Source organism: Corythoichthys intestinalis, chromosome 12 (genome assembly GCF_030265065.1).
Source record: "Corythoichthys intestinalis isolate RoL2023-P3 chromosome 12, ASM3026506v1, whole genome shotgun sequence".
NCBI lineage: Eukaryota > Metazoa > Chordata > Actinopteri > Syngnathiformes > Syngnathidae > Corythoichthys > Corythoichthys intestinalis.
In genome coordinates, this window is record NC_080406.1 from 33,076,328 (window position 1) to 33,093,261 (window position 16,934).

A 16,934-nucleotide genomic window follows, 5' to 3' on the forward strand; every position below is an offset into this window, starting at 1 on the left:
CGATATGCAAAGTTTATATTGCCTAGTGACGATAGTTTTTACAAACTGTTGTTGATTAGGCAATGATGGTCTTGGGGAAGAGCTCTTCGGCATACTTGTCTATGCTGTTACGAATCTGTATTGCCTCTCAGAACGTTGCAGCAGGTAATATTGTGGCTTACATGACTCAAAATGTGATGTCCACCTATGTGGACACCAGTTCTTTTTGGGGTTAAGTTTTTTTCATTCCCCAAAATAGCCACTTGCCCTATAAAGGGTCGAGTTCTTTTTAAACCGTTTGTTTATTTATTATTTCTTTTTACAGCGTAGGTAGGCCCTATCTTGACTTTGGGTCAGATAATTTCTCAATTATAACATTTCAAGTGATGTTTGATTAGATTTAAGATGAACAACATTGCCCTATTGCTGTTGCTAAGTAGTTGTAGTCATGACATCATACTTTGCAAACACGAACAAACTTTAATCCAATCAGATTTGCTCGGGGGCGGTCCTAAAAGCCATAAATGAAGCGGACCTTCGAGAAGTTCAACCGGGAACCCAGCTTCTCGATGGAGCGCGTGAACCGGTCAGAGCTGTGCTTTCCACAACTGGCTAACCTGTCATGCAGGAAATCCTCATCTAGCTTTTCTGAAGGTGTCTTTCTAAGTGTTCTCCTGCCCTCAACCGGCATCCTCACCGTGCTGCTCAATCTCCTGGTCATTGTCGCAATCTCCCATTTCAGGCACATGTTCTTTCTCCAGGCTCGCAGCTCCATGTCACACGTGTTGTTTGTTACCTAGTTTAGTGCGGATGTTTGTAACTCTAACATGAATGTTAATGTTTAACCATGTTTTACTTTCCTTCATCCAGTTAAGATCATGTCTTGTCTTTCATGTCCTTTTCTCTCTTGATATGCAGGCAGCTCCACACACCCACGAATCTCCTCCTCCTCTCACTCGCCATCACTGACATCCTTGTAGGTCTCCTGATGATGTCGGCTGTAATGTATATGACATCATCCTGCTGGATGCTTGGGGATATTCTGTGTTGTCTGTTCGCTCTAACATTGGTTTTGGTAACAACTGCCTCGGTGGGCAACATGGTACTGATATCAGCTGACCGTTATGTGGCCATTTGTAACCCTTTGCAATATAACGTCAAAATCACTTTGAAAAGAATTCAAATTTCTGTTTGTCTATGTTGGATCTCATCTCTCCTTTACTGTTGGATCATTTTGAATGAACAAATTGTGCATCCAGGAAAGTTCAACTCTTGCTATGGAGAGTGTGTTATTAAGGCTGACATTATAGGGGGAATTTTTGATGTGATTTTCACGTTCATCCTTCCTCTCACTGTCATCATCACGCTATACACGAGAGTGTTTGTAATTGCTGTATCTCAGGCTCGAGCCATGCGCTCCCAAGTCACACGTGGCAAAGTACTGAATTTCGTCTTTATTGGCCCAAAAAAATCTGAGTTGAAGGCAGCCAGGACTCTCGGGGTTCTCGTCTTCGTCTTCCTCGTGTGTTTCTGTCCGTATTATAGTGTCTCTCTCATAGGGGACAACAGATTACCTTCTAAATTCAAAAGCTATTTTGCTTATATGTATTTGTTCAACTCGTGTATGAACCCCTTAATATATGTCTTGTTTTACCCGTGGTTTAGAAGAGCTATTCGACTCATTGTTACCCTGCACATATTGTGTCCTGGTTCCCGTGACACTAAAGTGATGTAGACTCGCAAAATTAGAGATGGCTCCAGAACATCACCTTCGCTTGTCATTGAGTAGTCCAACTCTGTGTATATGAGCTTCAAACGTGAAATGTTTATACATTGATCATGCATTAACTTTGTCATGTTACTAATTAAAACATTAAAACTAAGGAAGAAAATCAACACATTTTCTACTGTTGCTGCTAGCACTTTCCCCCCTGTGTTTGTGTGCAACACGAATGTTTTGATGTTTTATCTGAGAGCAACAAACTTGTTGAATTTGAAGCACAATGTCACTGTGTAATGTGTATTATTATTTTTTTTAATTTTGCTACTGTGCTATTTGCAATATGAAAATAAATTCTGGAACAATGTACACTTACTCACTGTATATCATTTTCAACTGAAACTTTAATGTCATCATATTTCATGGATTCATAAATAAGACATCATTATGAATTTGAGAGCACTATCCCAGGGAAAATGATTCTTTTTGGACATTGAAAAAACAATAAATGAATAAACTACATCAAGACCTGGCGTCTGCGTGTTATAGTTTGAGTCATTTAGGCCACAGTATTAACATTTGGTATCTAGATGTGAGTGTCACATCTCAATTATAATTATTTATTCATGATTACAAAAATATTTAAATTAACAAAATGCAAAATGCTTAAATTAATAAAATTAAAATGAATATAAACAGAAATGTACTCTGTGTTAAGCCAAAGTTTTTTTTGTCATATTGTTTAACACAGCTTGCCGATGATAATGAAAGAAGACCAAATCATTTAAATGGGGAGGATTGTTTGTCAATGTTTCAATGCATTAGCGGTGCTGGAGTTCTAATTCTTTTTGACTGGGAGGGGCGAAAAGATGCTGATTTATTCCTCACAGTCAAAATGAATTGGATGCCTAGCCGCATCAATGGCAGCCAATAGGTTAACAAGGAAAATGCAAAAATATCCTACTATTATTATTATTATATTACTTGCATGAGTAGTGCAAAATCAAATTTACCCAATGAGTCGTGGTAGTGCAATAACAAATAACTAATCATTTCAGTATCACTACTTTGCTCATTTTCAATAATTTTGATAATCCTTAAGGCATTTTTGTCGGAGCGTGACTTAAAAGTTATCTGGTAGCATATTTCTGGCTTGTCCTAACCTTTCTGACTGGGAGGGGCGATTGTATGGACATTCAGCCAAATTTGTTAAATATACAGTGAGAATAAAACGCATCTAAACCTTTTGGAATGTCTCACAACTCTGCATAAAATCAAAATCAAATGTGATCTGATTTTTGTCAAAATCACACAGATGAAAAAACAGCGTCTGCTTTAACTAAAACCACCCGGACATTTATAGGTTGTCATATTTTTATGAGGATAGTATGCAAACAATGACATAAGGGGGAAAAATAAGTAAGTGAACCATCACATTTAATATTTTGTGGCACCCCCCTTTGGAAGCAATAACCTCAACCAGACGCTTCCTGTAGCTGCAGATCAGTCTGGCACATCGATCAGGACTAATCTTGGCCTATTCTTCTTTATAAAACTTCCTGGGATTTCTGGGATGTCTGGCATGATTCGCTGTCTTTAGGTCATGCCACAGCATCTCAATGGAGTTCAAGTCTGGACATTGACTTGGCAACTTCAGAACATGTATTTTGTTCTTTTGAATCCATTTTAAAGTTGATTTACTTCTGTGTTGTGGATCATTGTCTTGTTGCCCAATCCTCTTTTTTGTTCAACTGTCTGACAGACGGCCTCAGGTTTTCCTGCAAAACATCCTGATGAACTTTTGAATTTATTCTTCCATTAATGATTGCAAGTTGTCCAGGCCCTGAGTCAGCAAAACAGCCCCAAATCATGATGCTCCCTCCACCATTCTTCACGGTGGGGGTGAGGTGTTGATGTTGATGAGCTGTTCCATTTTTCCTCCACACATGACGTTGTATGTTACTCCCAAACAATTCAACTTTGGTTTCATCATTCCACAAAATACTTTCCTAAAACTTCTGTGGAGTGTCCAAGTGCCTTTGTGCCTTTTTGCAAACATTAAACGAGCAACAATGTTTTTTTAGACAGTAGTGGCTTTCTCCATGGAGTTCTCCCATGAACACCATTCTTGGCCATAGTTTTACATGTAATTGATGTGTGACCAGAGATATTGGACTTTGTCAGTGATTTCTGTAAGTATTCAGCAGACACTCTAGGGTTCTTTTTGACCTCTCTGAGCATTCTGCGCTGAACTCTTGGCGTCATCTTTGTTGGACTGCCACTTCTTACGAGAGAAGCAACAGTGCTGAACTCTCTCCATTTGTAGACAACTTCTCTGACTGTCGATTGATGAACATCCAGACTTTAGACATGGTTTTGTATCCTTTCCCAACTTTATACAGTCCTTGATCGCAAGTCTTCAGACAGCTCTTTTGACCGAGCCATCATGCACATCAGACAATGCTTCTTATCGGATTCAGATTCAGAATATTTATTGTCACTGTTACAAAAGCACAACGAAACTTTGTTTGGAGCATCCATACAGCTCATGCAGCTTAGTTGGTAAAGACAATTCTTACCAGGTGTGTGTTTTGTAGTGGGCAGGGCAGCTTTAAAACGACTAATCAGTGATTGAGCACACACCTGACTTAAATTGTTTGGTAAAAAAATGGTTTCGATTGCTCTTTAAGTCTCTTTAGGCAGAGTGTTCACGGATTTATTTTTTTCCCCCTTCTGTCACTGTTTGCATGCTATCCTCATTAAAATATTAAAACCTATAAATGTTTGGGTGGTTTTAGTTGAGGCAGACACTGTTTTTACATCTGTGTGATTTTGACAAAGATCAGTCACATTTGATGGTGATTTTATGCAGAAATATGAGAAATTCCTAAAGGTTCAGATGCTTTTTTATGCCCACTGTACATGTCTTGGCCGACGTAACGACCTCAGAAGGAACCCATAACTACAATTTGGCCTGCGACAAAAATGAGTTTGACACGTCTGATCTGCAGAATTTTATTGTGGGGAGTACGCTTGAGTTGGATGTTGCGATTTTTCCTTCCTCATTAAATGTCACAAAATGTTTTCCTTTTTAGGGTTGTGGATATGGCCACCTTACTAGCCACCGGCACAAAGATATGCACCACAGTCCACCACGTGGATTAGCTAAAATCGCACTTCAAATAAACATTGTGTTCGCAGCTAACCCAGACTTGGATAGTAACACGTGACATTTACTCGAGTAACGTTTTGAGAAAAATGTAGTAGTTTCAGGACACCATACTTTATACTTTTACTTAAAGACAGACTAGGTAACATTTCAACCTTTATAAAATATTTTCATAACATTTTTGATGATACAGTACAAAAAAAACCTAATAAAATTTGCTGACTGCTTTATGACATACGTCACTTCCTTATTCATCATGAAGGGGGAAGTCGATGCTAACGCCTTCGCGCGAATTTCGCAAAGGTGGCAGAGCAACAGAGACAAAAAGTTTTGTCTGAGGAGGGAAAAAAAGAGCTTCTACCAAGATATTAAAAAAAAAAAAGAAAAAAAAACATTCGCCCGGCTTCCACTCGCTGGTGTGACCCCAACACCCCCCAAGCCAAACTCGTCAGTGATGACAAGTTTGGCTGGGGTGGTGGGGTTAGCTACACTAAGCCACAAGCTTGCTAACCATCATATGCTATTGTTTAGCCACAACTGGATTCATTACCCTATTACTTTTTTAACCTTCACAGAGCAGCTAGAAACAGAAATGTTGTTCAATCCATCTGCAGGTGACCATCATGACTTTAGGACACTATGCGGGTGTGCGCTGGTCCTCGTGGGAAACGCAGTGCTGGTCCACATGGGAAATGCAGTCTTCCTTAAGGCAAAACGCTACTGCTTTTTGTCCACCGGCGTTGCTAAAGTCGACAAACTGAAAAGTTACCAAGTGTCGCATTAAGGAGATGTGTGAAGAAGAGACACTATTCTCAATCTGCTACTTTTGGCTGCAACAGAGTCATATTTTTTCCTCTTTATTCTATATTAGCTTTATTTTATTTTTCGTTAGATGCCCACAGTGGGTCTATTAGTTTCGCCAATGAGACGTAGCAACAATTATCATTTGGCTCTAATATACCAATCCAACGTAACATCACATGACCACACAAGTCTGCAATTAATGTCACCCCCGGAGTCTCATGATCATGCCGTTCTGAGCAATCAAGTGGTGTCTGTAAAGCAATGTTAAAAAAATAAAGTATTTTAAAATTATTTGAAAGTGCTAATTTCAAACTCTCTCCCAGTTTTTATTTTGCACCGGTAGACCAAACAAACCAGAGATATGATGTTTTTAATTTTATGGCGAAAAATTTGTTTATCTGTTCATGAGTGCGCACTGGAAAGCGCTCATGCTCTATGAAGGGGAGAGCTGACACTTCATTTCTGTATATTTTTTTAGTAGGAGTTTGATGGTTTTGGTGTCTTTTGGCCTAATATGGTGATGTTATAAAGTAGGTTGTAGTGTAATAGTAACAGTTCTTATAGTTGATGCTGTGCCAAGAAAAAAATTAAACCAAGCAAGATACCGGAAGCATATTAAAAATTTTAGCAATGGTATACAGACAAAATTTAACCCCAGCCCCCCAAAGAAAAAACTGCCCAAAAAAGCTCTAAAGGATTTGGAAAATGGCAGTGGCTTGTTTGTCTTACACACCGTGCGAAAGAGCATCAATATAATGAGGTGTCCTCCTTGTCTGCCCAAACAAAACTTTTTTTTTTTTTTTGTTCCTCATTGTGTTAACTTGTTCATTATTTAGAGATTCCAGAATTTTCATACACTGCTGGCCAAAAGTATTGGCACCCCTGCAATTTTGTCAGATAATGCTCAATTTCTACCAGAAAATGATTGCAATTACAAATGCTTCAGTAGTAATATCTTGCTTGCAATGAAAAAACACAAAAGAGAATGGGAAAAAAAATTAAATCATTATCATTTTAGACAAAACTCCAAAAATGGGCCTCACCAAACTATTGGCACCCTTTGAAAAATCATGTGATGCTTCTCTAATTTGTGTAATTAACAGCACCTGTTACTTACCTGTGCCACATAACAGGTGGTGGCAATAACTAAATCACACGTGCAGCCAGTTAAAATGGATTAAAGTTGACTCAACCTCAGTCCTGTGTCCTTGTGTGTACTACATTGAGCATGGAGCAAAGAAAGAACTGCCTGAGGACTTGAAAAGCAAAATTGTGATGAAGCATGGGCGATCTCAAAGCTACAAGTCCATCTCCAAAGACCCGACTGTTTTTGTGTCAATAATTGTAAAGCCCATCGCACTGTGGCTAACCTCCCTAGATGTGGACGAAAAAGAAAAATTGACGAAAGATTTCAACAAAAAATTGTGTGGATGTTGGGTAAAGAACCTCGGCTAACTTCCAAACAAGTTGAAGCTGTCCTGCAGTCCAATTGTAAAACAGTGTCAACCCGTACTATCTGTTGGCATCTGAATGAAAAGGGACTCTATGGTAGGATATCCAGAAGACCCCACTTCTGACCCAAAGACATAAAAAAGCCAGGCTTGAGTTTGCCAAAAAGTACCTGAGAAAGCCAAAAACGTTTTGGAAGAATGTTCTTTGGCCAGATGAGACAAAAGTAGAGTTTTTTGGGAAAAGGCATCAACATACAGTTTAAAGGAAAAAAAAGAAGAATAACACGGTCCCAACAGTCAACATAGCGGAGGTTTCCTGATGTTTTGGGGTTGCTTTGCTGCCTCTGGCACTGGACTGCTTGGCCGTGTGCATGGCATTATGAAGTCTGAAGACTATCAACAAATTTTGCAGCATTATGTAGGGCCCAGTGTGAGAAAGCTGGGTCTCCCTCAGAGGTCATAGGTCTTCTAGCAGGACAATGACCAAAACACACTTCAAAAGAAATAGAAAATGGTTTGAGAGTGAAGGGGAAACGATATCGTCATCGCACACACCATATAACTGTTTGCATTAGTCTAACACATATATAGTCTAACACATACATATGGTACAGGTTTTCGTAGGCACCGTCTAACTGTTTGCATTAGGCTAACACACGTAATATAATTAATCAGGAAATAGTATCATTTTCATATTTACGGTAGGACTACACTACTAATATAAAATAAATAGCACACCATAGTTTAATGAGAAGAAATAGAGATACACAATGCCGTCTTATCACAAGAGTGACGCACATACTCGGGTAATCTGCTCTCCCAGCAAACTCCAAGGACAAAGCGCTTTGTCCTAAAACAAGCATAACCAGCCCGGACAGCAAAGTTGATAGCGGGCGTCCCAATCCGCGCACGAACCTAAGCCGCCCAAAACCGGCCACAGCAGGGGTGGCACAAAAGCAACGCCCAGAAACGCCTTCGACAAGACCCGCGTCAGCAAAGACTTCAAAAAGACTGGACACTGAGATAAGACAGATTTTCTCCTGCTCGGAAACATGTAGCCTTGTTTTGGATCCAGAACTGTCCCTCCGTCGTCTGTTTTTGCCTTGTTTTTGACCATTGTCGACGAATAAATTGTCAACCTGTTTTCGGCGAGTGTTCTTCAAGCTGTTGAAACATGGAGTCAGTGTGCAAAGGGTTAACACAGGAACGCGCGGAGTTTAGCGTCCTCCTTAGCCTGGCTCTGCGGGGGCGTCAGTGACGGAGCACATTTCCGTTCTGTTGCCGGCCTCCCCGTGCAGTTTGGGCTGGGAGGACTAAATTCCTTCAGTTGGTGACCCCGACGTGATGGTGTGACGACGTGATAGGCCCAGACGACGGAGGGGATGGACGAACGGCTGCGGAAGAGTCAACTGGAGCCCTTTTAGGTGCACCGCTAAAAGCCGAAAAGGTAAGCACTGGAGACTTATAAAGTGGCCAGCAATGAGTCCAGACCTGAATCCCATAGAACACCTGTGGAGAGATCTGAAAATGGCAGTTTGGAGAAGGCACCCTTCAAATCTCAGAGACTTGGAGCAGTTGGCCAAAGATGAATGGTCTAAAATTCCAGCATAGCATTGTAAGAAACTCATTAATGGATACCGGAAGCGGTTGTTCGCAGTTATTTTGTCTAAGGTTTGTGCTACCAAGTATTAGGCTGAGGGTGCCAATACTTTTGTCTGGCCCATTTTTCGAGTTTTGTGTACAATTATAATTATTTAATTTTTTTTCATTCTCTTTTGTGTTTTTTCATTGCAAGCAAAATAAATGAAGATATTCATATCAAAGCATTTGTAATTGCAATCATTTTCTGGGAGAAATTGGAGAGACAGCGAGAACCAAAAGTGGTATTTTCCATGTGGCAAAATTTTTTTTTGCCACATGGCAAAAAACACTTTTGGTTTTCAGCCCTGCTGGAGAAATTGAGCATTATCTGACAGAATTGCAGGGGTGCCTCTACTTTTGACCAGCAGTGTATTTGCCTAAGGGAGGTGCCTGTTTTGGGTTTAGGTCGCAAGTGGTTTTGGTTTTAAAAATATTTGAATTTTAAGTTTTTGAAAATTGGCCCACGACGGAGCAGCCCCACGCCCCATTTATCGTCAACTTATCGTAAAGTCTATGCCTCCCACTTTAAATAGATTGGACGTCTAGCGATGTCAATAGCAGACAATGACTTAAGAAGTGTCTGACCAAGACGTGATGGCAACTCTACAGTCAAGTGAGTACTTAGTATTTTAGTATTAAATGAAAAAATGTGGCACTGGTACAGTATTGACATTGTCTAGTACCACACAGCCGGGTGTTGTTATTGGGAGCCAAAGAATTGGTGCAACACTAGTTAATAATATGTCAAATTAACATCATCATATTGCTTATGCAACAATAGTCATGACATCATACTTTAAGCAAATCAGATTTGGTTGGAGGCGGTCCTAGAGGCAATAAATTAGGCAGCCTTTGGAACTTGGGCAGCTTCTCGATGGAGAGCGTGAACCAATCAGAGCTCTGCTTTCCACTACTGGCCAACCTGTCCTGCAGGAAGTCCTCGTCGAGCTTTTCGGGGGGTGTTTTTGTGACTTTCGTGCTGCCCTTGGTCAGCATCCTCACTGTGCTGCTCAACCTGATTGTCATCGTCTCAATCTCCCATTTCAGGCACATGTTCTTTCTCCAGGCTCGCAGCTCCATTTCACACATGTTGCTTGTTACTCAATTAAGTACGGTTGTTTGTAACTGTGACATGAACGTTAACGTATCTTTAATCTTTTTCGTACAGGTGAGATCATGTCTCGTCTTTCATAATGTCCTTTTCTCTTTTGGTATGAAGGCAACTCCACACTCCCACCAACCTCCTCCTCCTCTCGCTCGCCATCGCTGATGCCATTGTAGGTCTCCTGATGATACCGGCACAGATCTACAGTACCGCATCCTGCTGGTTGCTCGGTGATATTGTGTGTGCTCTGTTCACGCTAATAATGGTCTTAGTGACGGCTGCCTCAGTGGGAAACATGGTGTTGATATCTGCCGACCGTTACGTGGCCATTTGTGATCCTCTGCGCTATAATGTCAAAATCACTGTGAAAAGAATTCAACTTTGTGTTTGTCTCTGTTGGTTGTCGTCTCTTATCGGCTGTTGCATCATTTTTAACGACCAACTGACGCATCCGGGAAAGCTCAACTCTTGCTATGGGGAGTGTGTAGTGAATGTTGACATTGATGGTGGGATTATTGATGTGATTTTGTCATTCATCCTCCCTCTAAGCATCATCATCACCTTGTACTCACGAGTGTTTGTGGTCGCTCTGTCGCAAGCGCGAGCCGTGCGCATCCACGCATACACACGTGGTATAATACGGATGGGTGCGAAGAAATCCGAGTTGAAGGCGGCCAGGACTCTCGGGGTTCTCGTTCTCGTCTTCCTCGCGTGTTTCTGTCCTTACTATATTGATTCTGTCGTCAATAACAGCAAAAAAATCTCTCAGCAGAAGATTTTTGTTCTCCATTTATTTTCTTTCAACTCGTGCGTGAATCCCTTGATATATGCTTTTTTCTACCCCTGGTTTAGAAAAGCTGTTCGACTTATTGTCACTCTGCGCATACTACGGCCTGACTCCCGTGAGGCTATAGTGCTGTAGACTCTCACTTAAATGTGTTTTCTTCTTCTTCCAGCGTTTCTATTGATGTTTTGTCCGAAGAGAGCCACAGATTCACTGAATTTGAGGAACAATGTACCGTGTAGTTCTGTGATTTTGCTACTGTGTTACTGTTATGAGCTTTAACTGTGTTATTGATTGCAATATGAAAATAAAGTATATACTTGACCCCGGTGTTTCATTTTCAACTGAATACACTATTTCATGCATACATACTCAAGATAACGTCATTAGCTCTTTACAATGTGAATGACTATTTTTGATAATTTCATACTTTCATGCACGAATTATGTGGTTTTTTTTTTAAAATGAACCATTACAGTGCACTCATTGAACTCATTGGCTGCCGTTGACAGCACTAGATGTATAATCCACTTTGTGGCAAGTGTTAGTTCTGCAACCAGTGTGTATTTATTTTTTATTGATTTTAATTTCATGAATTTAGTTTTCACTAACATTTACTAATTTATACAGTCATTTATTATTATAAAAATATATAAATTTATTATTATAAAATATATAAATAATACAATAATGATTAATACTTAAAATAAATATATATTTATATATAATAATTGGTAATATTTTAGTTTTTTTAAATGACCAGAAATAATAATCGTATTTCAAAACTTTTCCGCACACTCAGAGACACTTTACAGCTGAATATGCGAGAGATACAAATAAAGTAAACAAAAACACAGATTAAAAGCAAAGTCAGATTAGATCAAAACAGCAGGAAATAAATCATAACACAAAACAACAGTGGATCAAGATGGATATGATCATTTAAACAGTCTGGATTTGAAAAATGAGAAAGAGGTTATATCACAAAGATCAGAAGGTAGAGAGTACATAGTCACAGTCAGAGAGCAGAATGACTAAACGCTCTGGGAGCCAAGATGGATACAGGAGAAAGAGAGGTGGAGACTAGAAGAGGAGCGAAGATGTCGGGGAGGAGTGTTAGTGTAAATGAGATGAGATATGTAGGTTGGGGCCAGGCAGTGAAACGCTTTAAAAGTGATGAGGAGGATTTTGTAATTTATTATTTTTTTTAACTTCCAATTCCTTGTTCATTTTAGAATTGATTTTAAACTTTTACTGTATGCTTTTAATTAAATAGGTGTTTTTCATTGTATATACACATTACTTTTGTGTTTTTACCCATTACTGCATCGATTGTTGTATTTAACATGTAAGAGAGTCAGTTAGAACACTTATGAATAAGCATTGCTTAATATGTACCAAAGGCGTAGGTTTGCATAGGGACGGTAGGAACACAACACTACCAACTATTCAGGGTACTCAAATTGTTCCCACCAACTTTTAAACAACCTTATTTGCATTATATAAAAAGTTCAGTTCTATACAGTGGGGCAAATAAGTATTTAGTCAACCACTAATTGTGCAAGTTCTCCCACTTGAAAATATTATAGAGGCCTGTAATTGCCAACATGGGTAAACCTCAAACATGAGAGACAGAATGTGAAAAAAAAACAGAAAATCACATTGTTTGATTTTTAAAGAATTCCAAATTAGAGTGGAAAATAAGTATTTGGTCACCTACAAACAAGCAAGATTTCTGGCTGTCAAAGAGGTCTAACTTCTTCTAACGAGGTCTAACGAGGCTCCACTCGTTATCTGTATTAATGGCACCGGTTTTAACTCATTATCGGTATAAAAGACACCTGTCCACAACCTCAGTCAGTCACACGCCAAACTCCACTATGGCCAAGACCAAAGAGCTGTCGAAGGACACCAGAGACAAAATTGTAGACCTGCACCAGGCTGGGAAGACTGAATCTGCAATAGGTAAAACGCTTGGTGTAAAGAAATCAACTGTGGGAGCAATTATTAGAAAATGGAAGACATACAAAACCACTGATAATCGCCCTCGATCTGGGGCTCCATGCAAGATCTCACCCCGTGGCGTCAAAATGATAACAAGAACGGTAAGCAAAAATCCCAGAACCACACGGGGGGGACCGGGTGAATGACCTACAGAGAGCTGAGACCACAGTACTATTAGGGTACTATCAGTAACACAATGTGCCACCAGGGACTCAAATCCTGCACTGCCAGACGTGTCCCCCTGCTGAAGAAAGTACACGTCCAGGCCCGTCTGCGGTTCGCTAGAGAGCATTTGGATGATCCAGAAGAGGACTGGGAGAATGTGTTATGGTCAGATGAAACCAAAATAGAACTTTTTGATAGAAACACAGGTTCTCGTGTTTGGAGGAGAAGGAATACTGAATTGCATCCAAAGAACACCATACCCACTGTGAAGCATGGAGGTGGAAACATCATGCTTTGGGGCTGTTTTTCTGCAAAGGGACCAGGACGACTAATATGTGTTAAGGAAAGAATGAATGGGGCCATGTATCGAGAGATTTTGAGTGAAAATCTCCTTCCATCAGCAACGGCATTGTAAAATGAGACGTGGCGGGGTCTTCCAGCATGACAATGTTCCCAAACACCAAGCCAGAGCAACAAAGGAGTGGCTTCGTAAGAAGAATTTCAAGTTCCTGGAGTGGCCTAGCCAGTCTCCAAATCTCAACCGCATAGAAAATCTGTTGAGGGAGTTGTAAGTCCGTGTTGCCCAACGACAGCCCCAAAACATTACTGCTCTAGAGGAGATCTGCGTGGAGGAATGGGCCAAAATACCAGTAATAGTGTGTGAAAAGCTTGTAAAGAGTTACAGAAAACGTTTGGCCTCCGTTACTGCCAACAAAGGGTACATAACAAAGTATTGAGATGAACTTTTGGTATTGACCAAATATTTATTTTCCACCATGATTTGCAAATAAATTATTTAAAAATCAAACAATGTGATTTTCTGTTTTTTTCCCCCACATTCTGTCTCTCATGGTTGAGGTTTACCCATTTTGACAATTACAGGCCTCTCTAATATTTTCAAGTGGGAGAACTTGCACAATTAGTGGTTGACTAAATACATATTTGCCCCACTGTAAGTAATTTAGATTGACTTCCCATCTGCTGGAATGATAGAAACATTTATCCCTTTTCATTTGCTGAATGTGCCGGTCCATTTTTTCCACACCTTGAACTTGAAGCCCCCCCCCGCCACGAAGACACACACACATACTCACACATCCCGACAAATTCATGTTGACAACATGCCGCCTCCTCCGCCCCTTCAGAGAGGAGACATTAGACTTTTTTTTTTCCGGCCAGCAGCAGCCACTGTAAGTCATGTCAAAAGACGTCAGTGTTGTGGAAGTGGGGGAAACACCACAAATTTTGCTACTGAAAGTTCGACCTGCATGAGAGTTAGCATAACATTAAACTTGATAACCTGCAAAACTACTGCGGTCAGGCCAGCCTCCACAAGGAACAGTAAAGTCAAGCTAGCCGTCCCTTATTTGGATCATTGTTTGCATTATGTGTATTACGGTAATATCGTCTCTACCAATGTTGAGACCAAACCTACGCCCTAGATATATACGTAACGTGATTAGAACTTTTATATAGGTATTTTTCATTGTCAAGTATACACCCAATTTGGCCAACTTTCAAAATTGTCCAATATGCATGTGTGATACATCATTGGAAAGCTTAAAATCTCAATTTTCTGGGGGAAGAAAAAATTTAACAGGAGGGCATTTTCATTAAAAAAAAAAAAAAAAAAAGTGTTTTTAAACAGCAAAACCCTATCTGGAGGTGAAAGCACACGAGAGCAGAAGTACAGACGCCATGACTTTTAACGAGATATTATCGCGTACTTTGCTTGTTTCGATCCAAAAACTCCATGTAGCATGTATCACTGAGTGTCAAGACAAAGCTGTGAATGGCCACAGCTGGATTTTTTGGGTGAAACATAGTAATATAACAAGGGTCGCGATGCAGAAATCGCAGACATCAAGGAGTGGTCGAGATTTTCTTTTTCATATATTTACCCTATTAAACGTTTTTTTTTTTTTTGGGGGGGGGGATTGATTATTTATCATCGAACGTTCATCCACGTCAAACGTGGTACAGTATGGATGGGTGCGAAGAAATCCGAGTCAAAGGCGGCCAGGACTCTCGGGGTTCTTGTTCTCGTCTTCCTTGCGTGTTTCTGTCCATACTTTATTGATTCTTTCGTTAATAACAGCAAAAACATGTCTTAGCAAAAGATTTTTGTTCTTCATTTATTTATTTTTTTCAACTCGTGCGTGAACCCCTTGATATACGCTTTTTTTCTACCCCTGGTTTAGAAGAGCTGTTCCACTTATTGTCACTGTGCGCATACTACGGCCTGGCTCCCGTGAGGTTAAACTGATGTAAACTCTCACTTAAATGTGTTTTCTTCTTCTTCCAGCGTTTCTATTAATGTTTTCTCCGAAGAGAGCCACAGATTCACTGAATTTGAAGAAAAATGTACTGTGTAGTTCTGTGATTATGCTACTGTGTTACTGTTATGAGCTTTAAGTTGGTTATTGATTGCAATATGAAAATAAAGTGTATACTTGACCCCGGTCTTTTATTTTCAACTGAATACACTATTTCATGCATACATACTCAAGATAACATCATTAGCTCTTTACAATGTGAATGACTAATTTTTAAATTGTTCATACTTTCGTGCACGAATTATAATTAAAAAAAAAAAAAAAAAAAAAAAAAAAAAAAAAACAAGAAAAACATTACAGTCACTCATTGAGCTCATTGGCTGCCATTGACGGCACTAGATGTATAATCCATTTTGTGGCAAGTGTTAGTTGTGTGTGTATTTATTTTTTATTCATTTTAATTTCATGAATTTGTTTTCACTAACATTCTACTAATTTATACAGTCTTTTATTATTATAAAAATATATAAATACATAACACAATAATTTTTAATAATTAAAATATTACACTCAAGGACACTTTATAGCTGATTATGCGGGAGATACAAATAAAGTAAACAAAAACAGAATAAAAGTCATATTAGATCAAAATAGAAGGAAATAAATCATAACACAAAACAACAGAGGATGGATATGATCATTTAAACAGTCTTGATTTGAAAAGTGAGAAAGAGGTTAAATCACAAAGATCAGAAGGTAGAGAGTTCGTAGTCACAGTTAGGGTGCAGAATGACAACGCTATGGGAACCAAGAAGGATACGAGGGACAAAGAGGTGGAGACAAGAAGAGGAGGGAAGATGTCGGGGAAGAGTGTGATGAGGGGGATTTTGTAAGTCATTCTTTGTTTAACTTCTAATTATATATATATATATACATATATATATGTATGTATGTATATATATATATATATATATATATATATATATATATATATATATATATATACATATATATATATATATATATATATATATACATATACATATATGGTGGAAACACTCAGGTGATTTGAAGTTCCGCTCTGAGACCCCCAATTTAGCCAACTTTCAAAATTGTCCGATATGCATGTGTCATCATTGGAAAGCTTAAGTGCGATGCCGTTTTTTTCCCCTCAGTTTTATTGTACTTTCCTGCCTTTCATTTATCATATACAGTGGTACCTCTACATACGAAGTTAATCCGTTCCAGGACCTTGTTTGTAAGTCGAAATGGTCGTATGTCGAGCAGGATTTTCCCATAGGAATACATTATAATTCCATTAATTCGTTCCACAGCCCAAAAACCTTCACTAAATCCTTAAAAAATACTGCTGGTACTATTACAAATGGCAATTACACATAGCAAAACAAATAAATTATAAATCAAAATCGGAATAATAATAATAATAATAATAATAATTCCTGTATTAATGTAACGAATCGGGTTCTAATGTGGCGGATGTTTTTTGCTGACCCTGAACGCACCGCGGTGCTGACGTGCCAGAGGCAGACCGGTGAGCTTGAGTTTCACTTTCACTTTGAATGTTTTCTTAACACCGTCAATTGCGGCAGACAGAAGGTGTTTTTGTTTTGAATAAGTTGTGAAATAAATGATAAAAACGTGGCGAAGTTGGCGATTTCTCTGGAGATGTTACCACAATAAGAATTGTCAGCTTAACTTATAAAGACTGGCGAACGATGGTCGGAGGAGGACCGTGGAGATGTATTGTTGAGCCATTTCACGGATGCCCACCCTACGCTCATATTTTTCTGTCATTTGCATCTTCATTTAGAAGGT

At 39.3% G+C, this 16,934-nt stretch overlaps 2 protein-coding genes across 2 annotated transcripts; both read left to right on the forward strand.

The window, feature by feature from the left end:
* The first annotated feature begins 548 nt into the window (after positions 1-548).
* LOC130927326 (trace amine-associated receptor 13c-like) lies at positions 549-1,714 on the forward strand. Its single transcript, XM_057853086.1, has 2 exons — positions 549-721; positions 898-1,714. Exons 1-2 carry the CDS (start codon positions 549-551, stop codon positions 1,712-1,714), a joined length of 990 nt encoding a protein of 329 aa, XP_057709069.1.
* Positions 1,715-9,638: 7,924 nt separating this feature from the next.
* Positions 9,639-10,791, forward strand: LOC130927314 (trace amine-associated receptor 13c-like). Its single transcript, XM_057853031.1, has 2 exons — positions 9,639-9,811; positions 9,984-10,791. The coding sequence occupies exons 1-2, from the start codon at positions 9,639-9,641 to the stop codon at positions 10,789-10,791; spliced, it is 981 nt and encodes a 326-aa protein (XP_057709014.1).
* Positions 10,792-16,934: the final 6,143 nt, after the last annotated feature.

Excerpts from the sequence above, each read along its gene's own strand:
- LOC130927326 (XM_057853086.1), top strand. The coding sequence starts at position 549 with ATGGAGCGCGTGAACCGGTCAGAGCTGTGCTTTCCACAACTGGCTAAC. Across the intron at positions 722-897 it reads GTCGCAATCTCCCATTTCAG|GCAGCTCCACACACCCACGA; the intron begins GCACATGTTCTT and ends CTTGATATGCAG.
- LOC130927314 (XM_057853031.1), top strand. The coding sequence starts at position 9,639 with ATGGAGAGCGTGAACCAATCAGAGCTCTGCTTTCCACTACTGGCCAAC. Across the intron at positions 9,812-9,983 it reads GTCTCAATCTCCCATTTCAG|GCAACTCCACACTCCCACCA; the intron begins GCACATGTTCTT and ends TTTGGTATGAAG.